The sequence below is a fragment of the Mizuhopecten yessoensis genome, unplaced genomic scaffold (genome assembly GCF_002113885.1).
Source record: "Mizuhopecten yessoensis strain PY_sf001 unplaced genomic scaffold, ASM211388v2 scaffold8931, whole genome shotgun sequence".
Classification (NCBI taxonomy): domain Eukaryota; kingdom Metazoa; phylum Mollusca; class Bivalvia; order Pectinida; family Pectinidae; genus Mizuhopecten; species Mizuhopecten yessoensis.
The window spans coordinates 683,736-705,340 of record NW_018407794.1 but is presented as its reverse complement, the minus strand read 5'-3'; the positions used below and the strand labels follow the sequence as shown (position 1 = coordinate 705,340).

The 21,605-nt window shown below is 38.3% G+C and overlaps 2 protein-coding genes across 3 annotated transcripts in view; both read left to right on the top strand.

Moving 5' to 3' along the window:
• Nucleotides 1-21,605, top strand: part of LOC110456855 (microspherule protein 1-like) — a 43,408-nt gene that overhangs the window by 10,523 nt on the left and 11,280 nt on the right. The window lies entirely within an intron of this gene.
• On the top strand, nt 2,508-21,194 carry LOC110456854 (mucin-5AC-like). Of its 2 annotated transcripts, none has more exons than XM_021507872.1 (2): nt 2,508-2,592; nt 14,153-21,194. In XM_021507872.1, the coding sequence occupies exons 1-2, from the start codon at nt 2,577-2,579 to the stop codon at nt 20,098-20,100; spliced, it is 5,964 nt and encodes a 1,987-aa protein (XP_021363547.1). In that variant the 5' UTR covers nt 2,508-2,576; the 3' UTR covers nt 20,101-21,194. The 2 variants fall into 2 exon arrangements, with proteins under 2 accessions (XP_021363547.1, XP_021363548.1); XM_021507873.1 differs by having other exon boundaries at nt 2,564-2,627.

Sequence of the window (21,605 nt, the reverse complement as noted above, 5' to 3'; positions counted from 1 at the left end):
AAAAATTGTGAAATTACAATTTTCATAAAGTATCTCTGAAAATATTTTGAGTATTTTGTAGTGCGATATAGGTTTCAATATTAAGAAATTGAGATAATCAATAAATTCATGATATGTGAAATCTTTATATAGCTGTTAATATATGTTAGAAGAAGGAATTTCTGGGTGACAGGTATGATGATAGCTCTGTTTTTCACTGCAAACTTTTACCTAATTTAGATTCTTGTATTTATGTAAATTTTAAAAGTAAGTACTTTGTAGATTAATTCATTTAGATTACATGGTACATAATTTTGTAAAACATATTTTTCATGAAATATGGGCAAATCAATGGAATCAACATCCCCCATGTTTGATGTTGGAACTTACTTTAATTTTAAAATGCATTGTTGTTATACAATCAGTACTTTGACCCCTTTTAAATATGTGATGGGTCAGTCAAAGTAAGCGTCCTTATGCCAAATAGACTGAACAGAGAGTTGATTTATTCTGAAAGCTACACAAATACACACACCAACAAATGTAAAATATGCTGTAAAAAAAACAAATTTTCTTCTGCATTGACAACCCAAATTACCCCTCCAAGAGGAGACAACTATAGTTGTAAAGTTCATTTCCCACATGATTTCAGCGAAATGCCGAAAAATTTGGTTTAAAAAAAGAAATCATGTTAGAACATGGAATGGGTATACTAAAGTGATCGTATGTCTGTTCACTCTTTGTCTGTCTGATAAAATTATAACTTTCAGTTAAAATAGATTTTAATAAATAAAAAAAACAATGAAATTGTCGTCCTTACATTTTTCTGGAGTATAATTCATAAATACATATTGAAATTCATCATTTCTGTAATTTTGACATAAAAGGTAAAAACTCTATTATGATGTTTTTTTCTTCTGAATTCTTGTATCTTTGTTCCCCTATTGATTCAACTAGAGAAACTGTAAGCAAGCTCACAAAGATATATGTCCGGCTTGCACTTACTATGATTTATGGGCAGAAATTAAAGTTTCAAGGGCCGTAACGGCCGTAACTTGAGGAAAAAAAGTTGCATTAAAAATTCCTTCTTTTTTCTCTGCACATTAACATATGATGTACTTTCAATGTGTTAGGTTACAAAAAGTTTCAATACATGGTACAGGAGAAGTTGTGCTTTAAGGATCAGAGACAGAAAGACGGACAATGTTTGTGTGTGGGCGGGTGGGGTGCGTGGTATGTGTTTAAGTATGTATACAGGGCTGTTATTCAGTGTTAAAGAGCTTTCTTTTTCCCGAGGTAGAAATTGATTGATATTAATATTATACACCATTTCCATATTGAATTTTAAATGTATCTTACTCCTGACGAAATATTTCAAGGAGGATGTATGATAGAAAATTCATGAAGGTCACTGACAATCATCTAAAGTTCAAGTCTTTCAACTTGAAACAGCACCACCCCTTCTATGCATATAAGTGTAGTTTGGTATTGTTTCAAATCTTCCTCTACTATACCAAAATCATAAAACCAGCTCTCCCTAATTCATTCCTTCATCTTTCTTTCTCTTTTGTCATTGCTACCCTTTACCTCCCACCCCAAAGCTCCATGTACATATGTACCACTCACCCACCCAAATCAATTTCTCCATGCCAAGCTGTGGCTACCCCAGAGTTTTCTGTCTCTTGATATCTACCCTCCCATATATTAACATGTTCATTCCTTCACTGGGTTCTACCTTAAATTTTCAACTTTTATTAAATTCTCTTGTTTACCTGAAATCTCAATTCTCTCCTCATTTATCCTGTAAGCTCTCCCCTCCCGTAAGCTCTCCTTATATCAAGTGTCTGCTCTCAAATGTCTTTCCTCTACAGTTGTCCTCTTCTCTAGTTCTCCATATATCCCTTAGATACCCAGTCATAATCAAAACTACACCCTTTCTCAAGAATCACTAAAACATTCTCCTTTCACTCCTGTCTGTCTGATTTCCCACCGTCTTCATTCTTGAAGCTATATACCGGTGCCCGTCATCAAATACCTCCCCTCATTTTGAGAGGTCTTAGACATGCCAGCCCCGTTTCCAATCATGTGTCTGTCTCCTAAATACTGCTTGCTCTTACATGACGAACGTACGCTAAAACGAAAGTGAAAGTTGCGCCGGTACATCAAACCAAACTTTTTAACGACCAGTGAAACTTTGATAACTCAGTTCAGTATTATTTTGCATTTGTAAGGAAGTAACAGCATTTCATTTCAATAAGAAACACGGTTCCAAGAAAGTTTCCGTTATTGACACAAAAACAAGTATTTTCGTAAACGGCCAATTACGGAAACAATCGATATTCACAGAAATAATAAAAATCAAATAAATACATATTAGCAAAAGTACGTATTCAGATAACTTCGTTTGAAGAATAGATTTGTTGAAAAAATATAAATAACGGTATATGGTGGGTGTTTGAGAAATGGCGGGATATCTAATTACGGCAAGATCAGAGAACGCACGTGATTTTCGGACCATCCGAGGTCAGTGGGTTAATATGTGTGATGAAATCTGCGAGCGCATGTGATGTCGAATTGTCGTCTGCACGAACAACACAATGCATAGACACATAGGTATGTTGTTGAAGTTGATAAAAAGTGGAACAGTCGTAAGTATTTTCGTTACTTGGCGTGGAACATTAATTAATGTTATTATGAATATCTATTAAGATTAGGAATAGGATTAGATTTAGATCAAGAATAAATATGATGTAATCGTCTACCTGTACAGTTTGTTGACAACCCGATCAAATTTGTAGCACTACCAACAGTGGCATTGATGACATAGTAATACATACAAAATAAAATATAAAAAATTAAGACACGACATGTTAATAATACATGTAAATATTATAACTGCTACTTTGTAAAAAAAATATCTTTAATTAAATAATTAAGCTTTCAAATATTCAGGTTTTGAACCATAAACTTAAATTTACCTACAAATTTATTTCATTTTTTTTTTCAACTACAAAGAGAGGAATTTTAATTAAGTATGAAAACATATTACATATTTATTCACCCATTGTTTTGTTAAATACATCATACAACTGTACAAGTTATATTAAGTGTGCAAAAAGATCTTAATAGTAGGTTACAGAACATGACTTAATCTTGCAAATATATTCAGCTTGCTTTTTTTTTTTTAACTTTTTATGGCTCATGCTTTTGGAAAAGGACATTTTCAACAAAAAAATGAACTAAATAGCTAAATGTTTCAAGAATTCAAACAACTTGAGCATATTAATAAGGTTAAAATAACTATTATTTTGAGATGGAAACTAGAGCATTTTATATGAATTGTGATATTCCCTGTCACGTACAAAATTTCATTAGATCCTGCAGATGATTTTAATTGATAAATTGATTTATTAAATTTTGAATGTGGCTTTCATCTTGAATTATAAGGATTTTTCAATCGATAAAATTACTTGCTATTCTAATGTTTAGAAACGGTTTCACAAACTAAATTGTAATAACTTTGTACCGTTTTGGCGATTTCTTCACTTCAAGACTTGTTATTTGTGCTTATGAAAATATTACAATTATACTTTTTGATAAAAAATATATAAAATTTAGTGGAAAACTATTTAATACATTGAATTTTCTACAAGTTGCTGTCTTGTTTTTTTCACAAACAATTACGTACATTGGATTTTCCTGTATTCAATGCATACTTTTCATTATTAAAAGTCTTGATATAGTGGTGTCGGGATAAATCTAATTCAACAGGTGCTCACCTTCATTAAATTTGATTGTCAGGGAAAACAAATAAACCCAGATAATAATTTTCTAAAATTAGATCTGTGTCAATCAAAGTATAATAGTTTCCTAGAAATGATTCACATTTATATTGTATATCATTATCAATAGTAACGAAAAAGATAGGATCCCAAAACATACACAAGATGCTCATCAGTTTTTCTAGAGTAAACATAAAAGATTCCAGAGCACATATAAGATACTCATCAGTTTTTAGCTCTCCAGCATCCGTCCAACAACAATTTCTTTAAACCACTTCTTCTTAAACACTGATTGGAATTTAACTAAATTTGACTGGAAGCATCCCTAGGTGGTGGGGATTAAAAATTGTACAAATGGTGGGGCCGACACCCCATGGGGCTGAGGGGCGGGGCAAAAAGGGGGCAATTTGGCTATATTGCATCAAACGACCTCTTCTGTAGAACTGTGCACTGGATATCAATCATATTTAATCAAAAGCATTTATGGGATGCAGGGATTCAAAATTGTACAAATGGTGGGACTGACTCCCCGGGCTAAGGGGTGGGGTTAAAAAAAAAGAAAAGTTTTTTACTTGGAAATGGTTGAGCTCCCCACCATAAAACCATATAAACAATTGCCAAGTATAAAGAGATGAATGCCCATATGCTTCCAGGATGGCCTGTGGGACTACCCCACCCTTGGAGACTTAACCCCTGGGTCATAACTTTGAAATGGTTGAGATCCCCACCCAAAAACTATATATATACAAAAGCTGGGCAAAAATAATTGATCCTGGGGTCTGGCCACAACCCTAGGGACCTAGTTTCTGAGTCACAGCTTGGAAACAGTTGAGATCCCCACCCCATAGCCATACATAAAATTGCTTGGCATGAGAAATCTTATACAGATATGCTACAAGGAGTGGCCTAGGGGTCTGGCCGTATCCCTTGAATCTCATTTGGAGCATATTTTGCAATGATTGCTTAGAAATCCAGGTGAGCGATTCAGGCCCTCTGGGCCTCTTGTTCTAGAGTTAACATAAAGATTCCAGAACACACACAAGATGCTGGTCAGTTAACATAGGATGAGGAGTAAGGACATTACCCATGTACCTCGTTTAGGCAAAACAAACAAAATAAGTGTGTTTCCTGTAACAATTTTGAACAATTTTGGGTAATTTATTGCTAATAGTAAATTTATAATGGAATATATAGGACAGTGAACTCGACTTGACACTGCTTTTTGAGTCGCCTGCAACGCGAGACGACATATAGGTATTACTTTGTCGGCGTCGGTGTTGTCGGTTGCGACATCCCAAACAAGGTTTCCTTGCAATAACTTGCAATGACTTGTTCCCTGGAGTTGATTGAACTCAAACCTGGTACACATATTGCATACCAATACAGCTCGGAAGAGTTCGCATTTCAGAAGTTTACATGCATTTTTAGTGTTATGGGGAGTTATGCCCCTCCTATTGCCAAATAAGGGCATTGTGTAGTAAATGCAAGAACTTCATTGTTTTTCCATAAATTCCTTGCAAATATTGTACAGTAATGCTAAAAGCAATAATGTTCAACATATATTATAGGGGTTTCTGTTGAATTTCAACTTTGTGCTTTTTGACAAAGCAACGCTGTTCATCGTTTTTGCCGTTTATATTTTTGCCCGTTTACGCGATAACTCAGCCAAAACACTTATTAAAAGCGCTGAGCAGGCGACACATCCACTTATTTGGAATTCTTGTAATTGACTAATACAGTTTAGGATGGGCATACAAACTTAGGGTAGATGAGGTACGTTACCGGAAACACCAAATATTTCTTAATTGGCCTTACACATTACTTGTAATTTTCATAATTCTTTTTTTTTCTATCATTTTTACAGCAGCCAAAGATTAACAACACTGTTGCTTATCAAACATTGTTTCATTTTGCAACTGTAGATTAAATGCTTTCAGAGTGAAACAATTTAGTCAACCAGTAGGAAGATGTAAAACAATGCTTCAGAGGGAAAACTAATGTTTATTTACATAGAAAATAAATTATATTATAATCATATGATATATCTAAAAGTTGTTTTTCATTTTCAGCTCTCTTTGTAACTTTAATTAATATTGATTATCATTCATGAAACTTAAAGTGATAAATGAACCTGTTGTTTAAGTGTCCATGTACTTAAATGTTGACTAACATGCCAAAATAGGATCATGATGAGTAGTGACAAATAATTTATTTTTCAACATCTCTGAGGTCCTGGACATATTCAACATGAATCAGTAACACGATTAATCTGTTCATTGAGAAAGTTTTTCTCCTACCTCGGTATAAAAAAAATACTGTGCACATGTCCCAATCTCACCTCAAGGGGGTGGATGATTTCTTACCCTGTTCATCCATTGTGTATCAATGAAATGTTAACGTCACAGGCTAAATGCATTGTTGACATGATGTTGAGGCATTGTCGACGTGACGTCGTACCATCATTATGAAAAGGGGAAACCCTAGTGTGAGACGAGGGTATCTCACAGAGAAAAATGTGGATACACCTGTCCACCCATCTAAACCCTAGTATGAGATCAGGATATCTCACATCGGAAAAAGTGTGGATACACCTGTCCAGGGTAAGATAATCCCCCGTCTAAACCCTAGTATGAGACCAGGATATCTCGCACCGGGAACAGTGTGGATACACCTGTCCAGGGTAAGAGAATCCCCCGTCTAAACTAGTATGAGATCAGGATATCTCACATGGAAAAGTGTGGATACACCTGTCCAGGGTAAGATAATCCCCCGCCTAAACCCTAGTATGAGATCAGGATATCTCACATCGGAAAAAGTGTGGATACACCTGTCCAGGGTAAGATAATCCCCCGCCTAAACCCTAGTATGAGATCAGGATATCTCGCATCGGAAAAAGTGTGGATACCCCTGTCCAGGGTAAGATAATCCCCTGTCTAATCCCTAGTAGAGATATGGATATCTCGCATCGGGGAAAGTGGGAATACACCTGTCCAGGGAAAGATAATCCCCCGCCTAAACCCTAGTATGAGATCAGGATATCTCACATCGGAAAAAGTATGGATACACCTGTCCAGGGTAAGATAATCCCCCGTCTAAACCCTAGTAGAGATATGGAGATCTCGCACCGGGAAAAGTGTGGATACACCTGTCAAGGGTAATATAATCCCCTGTCTAAACCCTAGTAGAGATATGGATATCTCGCACGGGGGAAAAGTGTGGATACACCTGTCCAGGGTAAGATAATCCCCCGTCTAAACCCTAGGAGAGATATGGATATCTCGCACCGGGAAAAGTGTGGATACTCCTGTCCAGGGTAAGATAATCCCCCGTCTAAACCCTAGTATGAGACCAGGATATCTTGACCGGGAACAGTGTGGATACACCTGTCCAGGGTAAGATAATCCCCCGTCTAAACCCTAGTAGAGATATGGATATCTCGCATCGGGAAAAGTGTGAATACACCTGTCCAGGGTAAGATAATCCCCCATCTAAACCCTAGTAGAGATATGGATATCTCGCACCGGGAAAAGTGTGGATACACCTGTCCAGGGTAAGATAATCCCCCGTCTAAACCCTAGTAGAGATATGGATATCTCACAAGGGGGAAAAGTGTGAATACACCTGTCCAGGGTAAGATAATCCCCCGTCTAAACCCTAGTAGAGATATGGATATCTCACACGGGGGAAAAGTGTGGATACACCTGTCCAGGGTAAGAGAATCCCCTGTCTAAACCCTAGTATGAGATGAGGATATCTAACACTGGGAAAAGTGTGGATACCTTGGTTCGAACAGGCCTTGAAAAACCCTTGAAAATCACTGGGAGTCCTTGAAAAACCTTTGAAAAGTTAGTTGGGTATCTGTTTCTGTCATTTTAATTCAGTATTTTGTAAACATTCATCGCAAACAATAATTATTTTTATCACAGATTGATCGTCAAACTGCAGATCGTAATTTTTTATTATAATTCCGGAAAATATATATCGATGAAGTTTCCGGTTTTACTTTTCAATTCGTATCATTACTGCGTTTGAATTGAGTAAGTCTCGTAGTCAAAGCGCAAAAGTGACAGACGGTCATGCGCTTTAAGAGTATTTTTAACGTTCGTGTTCCACGAACGCAACAACTGCGATGGGGAAGTGCATTTTTAACCACAAATGGCTTGACGATCCCAGATTTTTTTGGGTGAGGGAGTTCAAGGGTGATAGGACTCCTGCTTTGTGCTTGCCTTGTAACAAATATATAGGTCTGGGCAAGATTAAGGAATACGCCCATACATCACATGAAAAGGTCATAAACATCTGAAAATTGTTTGGGGACTGCTTCGACTCGGCCTTTGACACTTTAATACCAAACCCTCTACTTCAACGGCAAGTTCATCGAGACCTACCTCGACTGGTCTTAATCCAAATTGTTTGTGACATCATGAATAATCAATTTCATGAAGTGTCAGGGTCATAGACATTAATAACAATTGCCATCCAGGCTTCATATGCAAATGAGAAATTTGCAGACAGAATTAGGGCTGTAATGATACACTGCGGTGCACCGAAACCGCGCTTAATTGCTTCGGTTCGGTTTACGGTATATTCTTCGTGTTTCGGTTCGGTTCGGTTTTTAGTATTACCTCACTTCCGGAATTTAACCATACATGTGTAACGTAAACATTTATTCTCCAGCGTCACCTACGATGATAATAAAGGTTTTGAAGGGTTTGACATGGTTGATGTGGAAATACTTCGGTGTAACATAATATGTAACTTTCCAATGAACAGCTTTGTGCCCTACGCAAACTGGTAAATAGCGGCGGGCCGAGGCGCACATGTCGTCTGCAGGTGAGGCGAATTGAACATTACCATTGATACATTTTGAGCCGATTGATTTCTTCAAACTATATATCGATGATTTAATCATAAACTAGACCGTAGCTAATATATATCTATACTATATGCCGACTGTGACAGTAAATATATCGAATGACGACTTGAAACCTGTAGCAAATCACATGCAATTCTTGATGAAATACATGATCTTTTTACCTGATAATCTCCGTGTAAATATACAGCGTCTTGTGTCATAAATGAAGTTTATAATCTCTGATATCATTTGCCAATCACATTTGATGACAAAAATAATTTTAAAATGATCTTTCTGGTGCTTAAATCTGATTAATTAAAAGTTTCACCCTTTCTTACCTTTATTACCGCCTGTACAGGTAAATACTGAAGCAACTTTAGAATTGAAAACGTGAATGTAAACTAGAAACAATAACGAACAATTTTCATATAACTTTTATTCACATATAACATATATTTTTCAAGTTATGCACATTTGAAAAATCAAGTAAATTAGTTTATATTTCAATAATTAATTCAGCAGTGGTGTCCCTTTACATAGAAATCAATGTAGCAGCATAAAGGGTTAAAAAAAAACTCCCGCTTCCTTTCGCTCGCCTGTTTGGCAGCATTTTGGTTTCCTGCTAAATGTCCCCGATGGAAAATCACTCTCCACTTGCCGCATATATTTCGAAGATTTAAGTTACAAGTCAGGGAACACATCAAACATGGGGACGCATTTGAAGAGGAAGCATAACATTTCGTCATCCTGTATCGTATCAAAATGTATCGTATCGTGGGTAGATATCGTGATTCGTATCGTATCGTGGCATAGGTGTAACGTTACAGCCCTAGACAGTATATTGTGGTTTTACTGTGGAAAATTATTTTGAATGACCAATCAAATGCCTTGTTACATCTCAAATGCACCAAACTTTTTCTGTTCTTCCCAAAAATGGCCTTTGTGTATACGTTATCTAGAACTTTTATTATCCCCCGCTTTCACCGAAACGGGGGATATTAATTTGGGTTTGTCTGTCCGTCTGGATAGTGATAGTTGATTCAATCTGCACAACACACCTACAGATATATATAAATATATTTATAAACTACATTTTGAATACATTTAAGAAGACTGATTTTTTTTTTCAAAAACTGTTTTCCACAGATTTAGGACTTGTGAAAACCATAGTTACCACATCATAAAACACCAAAAAATGCCAAAAACTCCACCATGATTTTAACCCAAAATTTGACCCCTGCAAATAGTTATTTTTTCTTAAAACCTGTCTCAAATTAAATATTGCCTGGTTGGTAACGGAAATACTCACGTTTTAGTATGTGCCGAGTTCAAAAATAGACTACATGAAAAGCTTGCTTTTGTTATGTAGACACAGATTTGTAAATGCCCAAAACTGTAGTCTCAAAAACCAAATTCGAATTAGGAAGCCCACATATGGTCCACTTCATCATGTGCCAATTTTAGTGCTTATTTTTTTTTCTTTCAAATTTTGGTATATGTAATATTACAGGGGTTATTTGTTGTATTAAAATATCACCCATGGCCACCATATGCTACTATGCATTGCTACCTTATATCTCGAAGACCCCGTTTATCTGGAAGTATTTCTCCGATCCAGACCAAATCTCTTATTTATCTTAGTAAATAAAACTCTGATACCTCTCCAACCCTGAAAACTTGAAAAGCTTGCATACCACGAAGTAAGATATTGGTTTCAACAGTGTAAATCCATCACCAAAACATCGTCTACTTCATAGTGTTCATTGGGTCACTTTTCAATTTTTTGATACAAATAAAACGCAAAACTACGGCATCTGACCATTCCGTATGTATGAACATCTTTTGTTAGAAGACCAGCATGAAATCGGTAAAAATAATATACGATAAATCTTAAGACTGTAAATTTTGCGGACTGTCAAAACCATGTTGTTCATAATAAAACACAAACTTCATGAATGTTGAACAACAGTATTCTGTACATACTAAGAGTCTGTTTAAGCGTCACAAAGCGTGGTCATGCATTAAAGAGTTCTACAGTTTTTACATGAGCCAGTATAGCTTTGAAAGTCGATCAAGAGGTATTAAGAACAATACAATAATTGCTGTTGATTACATCGAGTTGAGGAGGTGTCGGGTGTCACATTTGGCATGTACAATAGTAGTCCAAATTATTCTGACGTTTTATCGACTTTTTTTATATCGGTCTAACGTCAGAACTCCGGCCCTCTATAATATGTTGGAAATATGCGACCCGCGTCCGGAGCGCACTTCAAACTGATATTTTAGAAACAAATCGTCACTTTCACACACATGTGCAGTACTGTGCCAAAATTGGAGATTATTGTTTTTTCTTCATTTAAATTTCATACTATTTTAATATTCTTGTTGATGTTTTTGAACTGCTGTATCGGTAAAAAGACAACAATGACATTCACTTTTGGAACAGAATTGTTTATATTTCATAACAGGTTATTTAGTTGTGTTGCTATACAAGTAGAATTTTTATCAAAATGTGTTACAGTGTACAACATCATAAAGAAACAGCCATCCAAGACTTTGCCTAGATTAGTCAAACCATATTTAATCACTAGGCCTGTCCATATTTCATGACGAATTAACAATAGGATCTAACCTTTTTGATCGAGTTAAACACAAGTACTTTTTTTTCAGAAATAACTTGCTCTAATTACATACCTGTATTGATTGCGCATATCATTTATCGATTGATTATAAGCATTGGCTATTAATACAAAACAATGACTTCTAGTGCTTGGCCCAAACAGCAAATACTCAGATAACTCAAAGTTTTCCAACAACCCTGTCGACTTCGAGATAACGAGGTTCAACTGTATATCAATATCCCACATACCTAACATATCATAGAGTCTATTTGTCAAAAGTATAACTGCCATGTTCCAATAAATACTTAACATGCACCAACTTGTAGTTAGAAATAAGTCTTCTTTTAAAAAAATTAGTGCGGCAGAGATAGAATACCTCCAAAGGATCGCTTTAAAAAAAAGTGCACTGTAAAAACTTTTGACCATATTTGTTATTGTTGGCATGTACAATGTACTAAGGGAAATGTAGGGCAGTATATTTATAGTAAATCTTTATTATCCTATTTCCAAAATGTTTCATATTCATATTATAATTGGGTTGACTGGATAAAATATATTATTTCAAAAACTTATTTTTTTTCCATCGTTATCCATTTCCTGCATGCATGTTTTAATACATAATCATACAGCTATTTCCCCTCCGTGGTATCATTCATCGCCTTCCTTCAAAAACTTGACTTCAGACATGAAGTCTGTTCGCCCTGCAATATTTTATAATGAATATTTTATTATACATTTAAAACTTTTGTAACAAACAAGATTGCTGAAAGATTTGAACTGTAGTCGTATACAACTGATTGAAACCATGTTTATATAAACTAATGGCTCTAAGAATAAAACATCATTTCCTTCTTCACAAAATCGTAGTTCTCCACCATGGGAGTTTGTTCCCAGATTTCTGTATTAGAGAATTGAGAGCCCATGCTACCAATTAGTATTTCTCACCTAATTCTGTTCTCTGTTACAAAGTAGTAGGGATATTATATACTAGAATCAGGTTGTCTGTCCATTGGTAGACACAATCTTGTGTGCACAACTCCTTCAGTTTTCAGCCATATTTCATAAAACTCCACTGATAAGGTCAACATACGCCGAAGATTGCACCTGTGATAAAAAAAATAGGTCACCTAAGACAAAGTCTCAAGTGACCTATTGCGATCGCCTTTTGTCCGTCGTCGTCCGTCCGTAAACAATTTACATTCTTGACTTCTTCTCCAAAACCCCTGAACCAATTTCAATGAAATTTTGCAGGAACCTTCCATGGACAAAGGTCAACAAAAACATTGGCCGGTTTAGTCCCAAGCCCCCAGGGATCTTCATAGATGGAAGGGTCTTAAGGTGCTTTACCAAAAGTGTGAATTTCTTTACCCTGGGGTCTCATGTTTCCCCCTGGGGAGGGGGGGTAAACTTTACTATAGTTTATATAGGGAAATCACATTTTGGACAACATTTGTTTAATTTCCATCGGAAGTTATTCAATTTGGGTAAGCATTATCAGTATTGGATAGCAGTTTGATAGTATGTACATATGAGCCCTGACTGACCCCCAGGGGCTGATGGGTGGGGCAAAAAAGGGTTGAATTTACTGAAATTTCAAAAATCTTCTTCTCAAGACCCAGATATGGTAGAATCAAATACTCTTCATAGATGGAAGGGTCTTGAGGTGGTTTACCAAAACTGTGAATTTCACGACCCTGGTGTCTCACGTCTACCCCTGGGAAGGGGGTAAATTTTCCTAAAGTTTATATAGGGAAATCACATTTTGGACCAACATTTGTTTAATTTCCATTGGAAGTTATTCAATTTGGGTACGCATTATCAGTATTGGATATAGCAGTTTGATGGTATGCACATATGAGCCCAGACTGACCCCCCAGGCTGTAGGATGGGGCCCAAAGGAGTCAGTGTGCTAAAATTTCTTCATTTTCCTTGTTTAGAATCAGAGATGCTAATTTCAAATACTTTTTAGTCTTAAATCTGTATGCTAGATATTGAATAAGGTGGTTTTATTGTTTTTTGTCACTTTGAATAATATTTCTGCACATGTTAAAAACAAAATCAACTTTCTGTATAAATATATCAGGTGACCGTTAAGGCCCATGGGCCTCTTGTTAACTGAGCATTTATGTCTCTTTATCCATTTGTTTAATGTTATTTCCTGTTGCATGTTTAATCTACCGTTTATAGACCCTGAATTCCTCATTTGTGTTGATGGGCCATTAATACTATAAATAAATAAATAAACAAAATATGTCCTTTTTCTGACATCCTTACATAAATTACATCTGAAGTACTTCTTGACTGATACTTATAAAACTTTGTACATGTTATCAGTACCCTACAGTCGTGATCAGCTTGCAAATTATTTTGGATCTCCATTAATTTTATAGGAGTTATGCCCCCTTTCTGATCTTGGTTACTTCCAATCTTGAGTGATATTTATACTAAATATACAACATCAATTGTAGGTTACATGTACCCACCTAAAAACTTATAAAATAAATTATCAAATAAATTTATTATTCAGCATGTTTCTTACCTGACTTTCAACACATCAAACAAAAGGAACATATATTACCATTCACATTGCTCTTGTTTTATAGTCAGAAATATTAATTGTTCATCTTGGAAATATATTCAATTTTTTTTTCATTTATTTTTTAAACAAATTCTTTGGGATCAATGTGATTTAGGTTAAAGGTGTTTGAGTAAAAAAGGAAAGGAAAGAGTAAGCAATATCATGGTATGGATTCAATAAATCTGTTAAAACACGGGCAGGTATATAGACAAAATTCAGTGTGTCCTTGTGTAATATTGAAATAGACATGAAACAGAAAGTTTGCTTTACAAATTCCAAACTAATGAATCTCTACTGTGTGTAATTTCTGAGTACTTGTAAATATTTTCTACTTCAGGACCCGTAGTGACTTCTGGAGACAGAAGAATCTTTGACGCTGAGGTGTGTCTGATGGCCACTATGGAGTGCGAGAAGCACGAGCGCCTCCTTCAAGGTATGTGTGACCTTCTGAAGGACGTACAGACAGATCTATCTATCACCGAAAAGGACATGGAGGAACTCCTCGACCGTCAGATGTCGCAGCCATACAATCCTGACGACAGACTGATCGCGGATGTTGTAGACTCTAACAGCACTTCGGTGAGTGATGTCGATACTCCTTTGGACCATTCAGCTGATAAGCCCCTTCGGAGAGTACGGCCATTGCAGAGACAACAATCAGAACCAGATAGCCCCAATCAGATGTTGATGTCTAAATTTTACTTTCGTTCCATGTCCAATCCCTGCGTGTGTATACCAAACCTATCTAGCAGATTGATGAAGTTTGACAAGCACATACTGAGCTTCCTTCACAAGATCGACAAGATTGCGGTTAAAATTAACCAACTTGTTGCCGTTGACAGTGTTACTCTCGCATCTATCTCCATGAAACCGTTTGCAAGATTCATTCACAGTGTTAATACAACTTACAACTATGTTGAATACCTGCTGGACATGACTACATACCGGAAGAGCAACAGCCAGCTATCCCAGACCAAGGAGAATGTTGAAGATATCGAGAGAGCTATGACATTTGGTAGCAGTTTTCTGAAGTCCAATGTCCTGACCTGTCGATGTTGTTCAAATTGTGTGTGGATTATTCGCATGTTTAGTGGAACGTCCCTCAGGAAAATACAGAATTTGAAGAGACAAAGTGTTCAGCAGAGAGCCCAGCTGATGAAGTTGACAAAGGACAGCACCGTTGAGATGGAGAGTCCTCCTTTCCAGAGAAAAGATTTCATGTCCCAGCAACTACAGACGACCACTGACTCGACGACAACACAAAGAAATTCACAGCATAATGTCATTCCTAACTACAATGTGAAACCAGTTACTGTGTCGGGTGTCCATGACAGCTACAGGATGATTCCAAAGCAGGAGGTCCAGATCAGGCAACCATCCCCTTTGTCATCGCCTGGCAACCAACCATGGTACTCACCTCTTGTATCGACTCATGGGGATGAGAGTTGGCAGCAACAACATGTATTGTCCCCTGAGAACATTCCCTGGCATCCATCTCCAGTTCCAAGCAACCTACAGTTGCAACCACCAATGGTTCCCCCTAGGCCTCCTACATCTATTCCAGGACATGGAAACACCACACCACCCTTCCACCTATCTCCACCCCTATTTGGACCCAGGTCAAGGGAGCCTGCTATCATGACCAGAGGTAGTTTTGATTTGAGACGGCAATGTATTGCTCTTAGAGATGAGGATCCCTTGCATGTATTGAGTTCGGAAATGCGGGACCGTCATATAGGATTGCCTTTTGGGGGAAACAGTTTGCAAGATCAAGATTATCGTCATCTGCCGCCATTTGAAATGCACAACAGTTGTCCGACACCGCCTGATCATCAGAGACGATACCACAGAAACTTCCATCGTGATCACAACTACAGATCTTTTGCCCGTCGTCCTTTCAGACGTAACAGACACAGCAACCGTAACGTCCAACATGACAGACATCCATCGCCAGGGAGTGTGACGACACATTACTTCATGCAGCCATTGCCAGAAGTGGATTTCACGTCAACACCCTCTCAGTCAGCCCCCCTTTTGTCATCTTCACCAAACCCAAGCTGGTCATACCCTGCACACGAACAGAACATGGACCCAACCAGCCCGTTCTTTGCATCAAGATCTCGCCCTGTAGGACAGGAGATGACTGCCAGCACCACCTGTGAACCAAGTCGTGAATCCCCGTCTTCTAGACCCCCATGGGTTCATACAGATCACAAGAAGGACCATTACACATCAATGTATGGAGAGTCTGACACACCACCACCCCAGGGCACATCTATACCTGCCATCATTAATCACAAGCGACCAGCTTCAGTTCATGCAGTCCGACATCCATCCGTAGGTAGCGGCACCATATTGGTATCACCACCGTCATCAAGAGTGTCAAGGGACATGGTTCAAGATACTGTACCAATATCCTCGCCACCATTGAACGGACCGAAATGCACAGCTACAAGTTATTTACCGTCAACATCAATACCGAGACCACCAACCAACATGATGACAGATTCCTCACCTCCATCAAACCCGCCATGTTTGATGCCGAGGTCTACAAAGGACACCAGACAGGTCATCGACGAGACTGTGAATGTCAAGACTTGTTCAACATTTTCTATAAAGTCTTTCAACCCTCTTCACAAGGCTCGGAAATTTATGACCAAGTGCAAGGAACTGACATCTCGAAAAAAACAGATAAAACTTGGAGATGCAGGATCATCACCATGGCAACAAGAGGACGGTTTCCAGTGGGTAGAGTTGAACGGGAAAGATCCATCCCCATCATCATCAACAACAAAGAAAGAAATGCTGAAAGGTCTGGGATCGTCACCGCTAGTTGAGCAGGGATTGAAGTCACCATCCAACAGGAGGTCTTCACAGGCAAAGCCAACAGTGTCCACAACTTCATCCAATCTAATGGTAGCAGGCAGCAGTCCAAACACATCTACCTCCCCTAGACTTGGCCAGTCCATTGTGAAGAAAACTTCAGGTGGTAGAAGTCAAAACACTCCTTCCTCTCCCAGAGTAAGACAGTCCAGCGGGAAGAAAATTCCAGAAGGCAGAAGTCCGAAAGCACCTGTCTCTCCCAGAGGTTGCCAGTCCAGTGCAAATAAAATGTCAGAAAGCAGCAGTCCAAAAACACCTGTTTCTCCCAGAGGTGGCCAGTCCAGTGTGAATAAAACTTCAGAAGGTAAAAGTCTGAAGATGCCTTCCTCTCCCAGAGTGAGCCAGCGCATTATGAAGAAAATGAAAGTTGAAGATGTTTCCTTGAGTGATCATCTTGGCATGACTCAAGATGGCAACAGAATGACCCAGCAGGATAAGTCTTCAGCCAAACCAAGCATTCTTACCTCAAAGAAACCTTTTAAACCTGGGCAGAGACCTCCGTCAAGAAAGGATATAGAACTACTCATCAACAGTGTGAAGAATGGAGAATTGACAGAGCCTCGGACCTCCTCATCTCCTGCTGTACTTCGTCTTCCACTCAAGTTTGAAAGTAATGAACCCTCTTCAAATTCAACTGAGTCTATCGACATTCCTACAAAACAGTCTTCACCAAGGATAGATACTTCATGTTGTCCCAAATCAGAACATTGTGTAACCTCTCCTGAAGCTGGTTCTCGCTATACCACACCCCATGACAAGATAAAGATACTGCCTTGCGTCCAACCAGAACATTCATCAATGCCTAGTGATATGAAGTCCCAAGGACTCCTCGGTGCTGAAGAAATTTCTCCAGTCAGTGTTTTGAAAATCCAACGCAGAGGTCCCAAAGCTGATGTTATTGAATCAAAGAACACATTGACTCATATATCCTCGGGTCAGAGGCCAGTTGCATCCCTTGCTTCTTCACCTGGGCCTGTCCGTAGAATCGCTCACAAGCGTCAACTCTTGGCAACATACACTCTACCTGTCACACTGTCTGTGTCTCCTTCAGTTCCAATAGCGAAGGAAAATCGTGTTGTGACCTTGACCTCTGCCAGTTCTTTGATCAACACCACTCGAGTCAATGCTATCCAGACATCTACACCCAAACCTCAGATGTCAACTGCAAGAATTTGTCAACAAGCTGAGATTGTTCTGCCAAGTTCTTCAAATACGCAGCATGTACAGCTCCGTGCCACCAATGTTTCCTCTGACAGCAGGTACAGTCAGACTATATTGCCCAAAACTCCAGAACCAATCAAGTCAACACAGTGGATCAGTCGTCCATCCAAGGTCTCTCTGATACCTCCCAGACTGGTGATGAAGATCACAAAGAATGCAGAAATCACAGACACCTACAGTGTATCATCAATTCAGACCACTGCTGGTACACCTTCCCTTCAGCTGACCAACGTGAAGTATGAACAAAGATCAACTTCAGTATCAACCTCTTCATCTACATCTATTACAAGTTCAGTCGTGGTAACCTCTCCATTCTCCACTCCTTCACAGAGCATTACCACTTCCCAAGGAATTGCCACCTTGCTGAGACCTACAACTTCTCAAGATGCTGCCACTTTTCTAGGAGATACCACCACATTTCAAGCCCCAACATCCCAAGGAAGTGCTACTACACCAGAAGCTGCCACCTCCCTAGAACCTGTCGCACTGCATGACAAAACAAGTGATTCAGGGAGTTCAACACCTGACAGGTTGGTCATTGTAACTAATGGCAACCTTGATGATGAATTTGACATGGAAAGTCACCAGTCTGCTTCCTCCTCAAAAGGTCCGTCCATCAAACCTGTGATGCTGGACAATCCTACTTCAGCAGCTACCAGACTAACTGTATCCAGTCCTTCCGCAACAGTAGTGTCCTTCAGTGAACAGCCGTTGGATAAACAGAAAGAGACTCCCAGTCAACAGATAAACAAGCCTTGTTCTACATCTAGATTGAAGAGATCTTGTGCTGCAAATTCCCCAGTACCTTTTGGAACATTTGGGATAACTTCAGATACATCAACCTCTACAGTCGTCCCAAGCTCCCTCTCTTACTCATCCTCGAAGAATCTTCCCGGATGGACAGCAATTGAGTTGCCTGTCCATTCAAGTAGAATTCCCACTCAGGTGACCAGAAACAAGATGTTCCTGTCCAGCAAGTTGTCCAGCAATGTTCCAGGCTCATCGGGCCCTGTAAGTGTACGCCCTCATGCCACTTTGAAGGACAAGTGGAAAGATATTCTGACAGAACGTACCATGACAGAAGTCATGTCTACAATAGGAGGCAGTTCTAGGAAGTCGGACAGTGACCAGGTCAGGAGATGTCCGAAGATAGTCACAGATGTCAGGATGGGTGAAAATCCTTCAAAATGGCCAAATGTCATCAACGATCTTCCTGCTGAAGACCACAAATGCTGCAACTCTGTGAAGGATATTCTAGCAGAAGAAACCTTGAATAAGAACCTGCAACATTTGCCCCTAAAGGTACACATTTCCAGAAAGAGGCTCAGACCCATACAAACTGACGTCAACTGGGTTATCCAAGACAAGGAATACATATCATCACATGGAACAGATAATGTTGGGACCCCTCCAAAACGTCGTCAATGGTCCAGTGGCATGGATACCCTCAGGACAGGTTCATCAGAGGTCACGATACAGTCAGGAGGAAATGTTTCCAACAACCAAAGTCACCATTCCCAGGAGACTATCGTCGGACGTGTCGTCCAGAAGATGACTACAAAACACACACCTGTACAAATCACCTGTGAGGAGAAACCATCGACATCGAAATCTGTCGGAAGCACTTCCACCAGCCAGAAGAAACCTTTAGGTAAAGTAATGCCTACCCATCTTACGATCCGGTATGACCCACTACGGAAGCTTAGAGACACTCCTCCGATTGCTTTCCAAGGCAAGATCAACGAGAAGAAGGTTCGAGAGATATTGTTGTTTTCCAAAGTCTGTGTGAAAAATGCCTACGATTATCAGACTTGTCAAATTTTACCAGCGGCCATCGCCACAGCATCCAACCATGTTTCCCCAAGGTACTTTGCACGCGAGTTGGTTTTCATGGTCTTCACCATAGGAGAGCTGCAGGGCAGGAAGATTGAATCGCAGAACCGAAGATTTCGTCGGATGCAGTCCCAGATTCTGAACCCAACCAAGATCTCCGCAGTGAAAGATGTTGTGCTTCACAGATTCCCCATCGAAGAGTTTCACTGGTCTGAAAGGTGCATACCCTTCATCAACGATTCGCTTAAGACCCTGTTTCAGCGGAAGTTGACTCATTCTGCTTTCCAGTGGATAGCAGGAATTCAAGACTGCTTCCATATTGGTGGTGTCGCAGAGCTGGTTCAGTAAAGTTAGATTATACAACTTTACACTGGAAAGAAAAATATCATACTGACTCCTATAAAGTGTTCAAAAGCTTGTTGATTGTGATTTGAGTCTGACTCCTCGAAAGTGTTCAAAAGCATGTTCATCGTGGATCAATTGTGACTCCTCAAAAGTGTTCAAAAGCATGTTCATTTTGATTTGATTCTGACTCCTCGAAAGTGTTCAAAAGCATGTTCATCGTGAACCAATTGTGACTCCTCAAAAGTTTGTTCATTTTGATTCGATTCTGACTCCTTGAAAGTGTTCAAAAGCATGTTCATCCTGAACCAATTGTGACTCCTCAAAAGTGTTCAAAAGTTTGTTTATTGTGATTCGATTCTGACGACTCCTCGAAAGTGTTCAAAAGTATGTTCATCATGAACCAATTGTGACTCCTCAAAAGTGTTCAAAAGTTTGTTCATTGTGGTTTGATTCTGACGACTCCTTGAAAGTGTTCAAAAGCATGTTCATCGTGAACCAATTGTGACTCCTCAAAAGTGTTCAAAAGTTTGTTCATTTTGATTCAATTATACCATAGTTGTATTCAAGATTATTCAATTTGATATCTCGCTTGCTTTTCCATAGATAAAGGGATTCGAGTCATGCAACAGAATTGTACCCAGGATGATTCAATCTGGTTTTATTAGTTCAATTTCCTGCTGATAAAGGGAATTTGAGACTGATCTATCAGAATTGTAGCAAAGAAATTTTATTGGGATCAGATTATCTACTCAAGAAACTATAATATCTTCACATTTCTGTGATAAAGAATATTGAATGTGATTGGATTATGTACCCATGAAAACTTTCATTTTCACATTTCTGTGACAAAAATATTTATTATGGTTCAATTATCTACCTAAGAACACTAATGTCTTTACATTTTCTATGAGAACTGTTGTCTCATTAACCTAGCATTCAGTTTTATGTAGCAAATTTTTCCATCAAACAGCATTCAAAATATTGTGACATGCTTTGTGCTGTCAAGTCCTCATCAGGATGTTCAGAGTTTCTTTCACATTCATATTGAACTAATTTTGAAGAATGATAGGTAAAAACGGCATTAATGTTAAGAATTTTGGCTGTTCTCAAATTATTGGCATTGAATTTAACCACTGATATTTAACAGAAATGCTTCTTATCTCATTTTTTTTGTACCAAATAATATCTTTTTTGTTTTATTTTTTATCAAAAGTGTGAAATAACCATGACATAATAGATACCTTAGATATTTATGTCACAATCGTGTACTTCGTTAGCTATTGTGCTTTTCTTGGATTTAGTTTAATATGATAATTAAGTTGAATTGATGGTCTGTTAAGATTAGTCTTCTTTAATTAAGAAAGTTGCTTAAGTGTTGTGAACTGAGTTAGCATTAGTTGTAGTTAATTTGATTAAGTAGTTAAATTTAGTTCATGTTCTTATTTTGGATCATACCTGATAAAGTATGTATTTATATTTTTACATAAGTTTATATGTGTGTTTTCTTT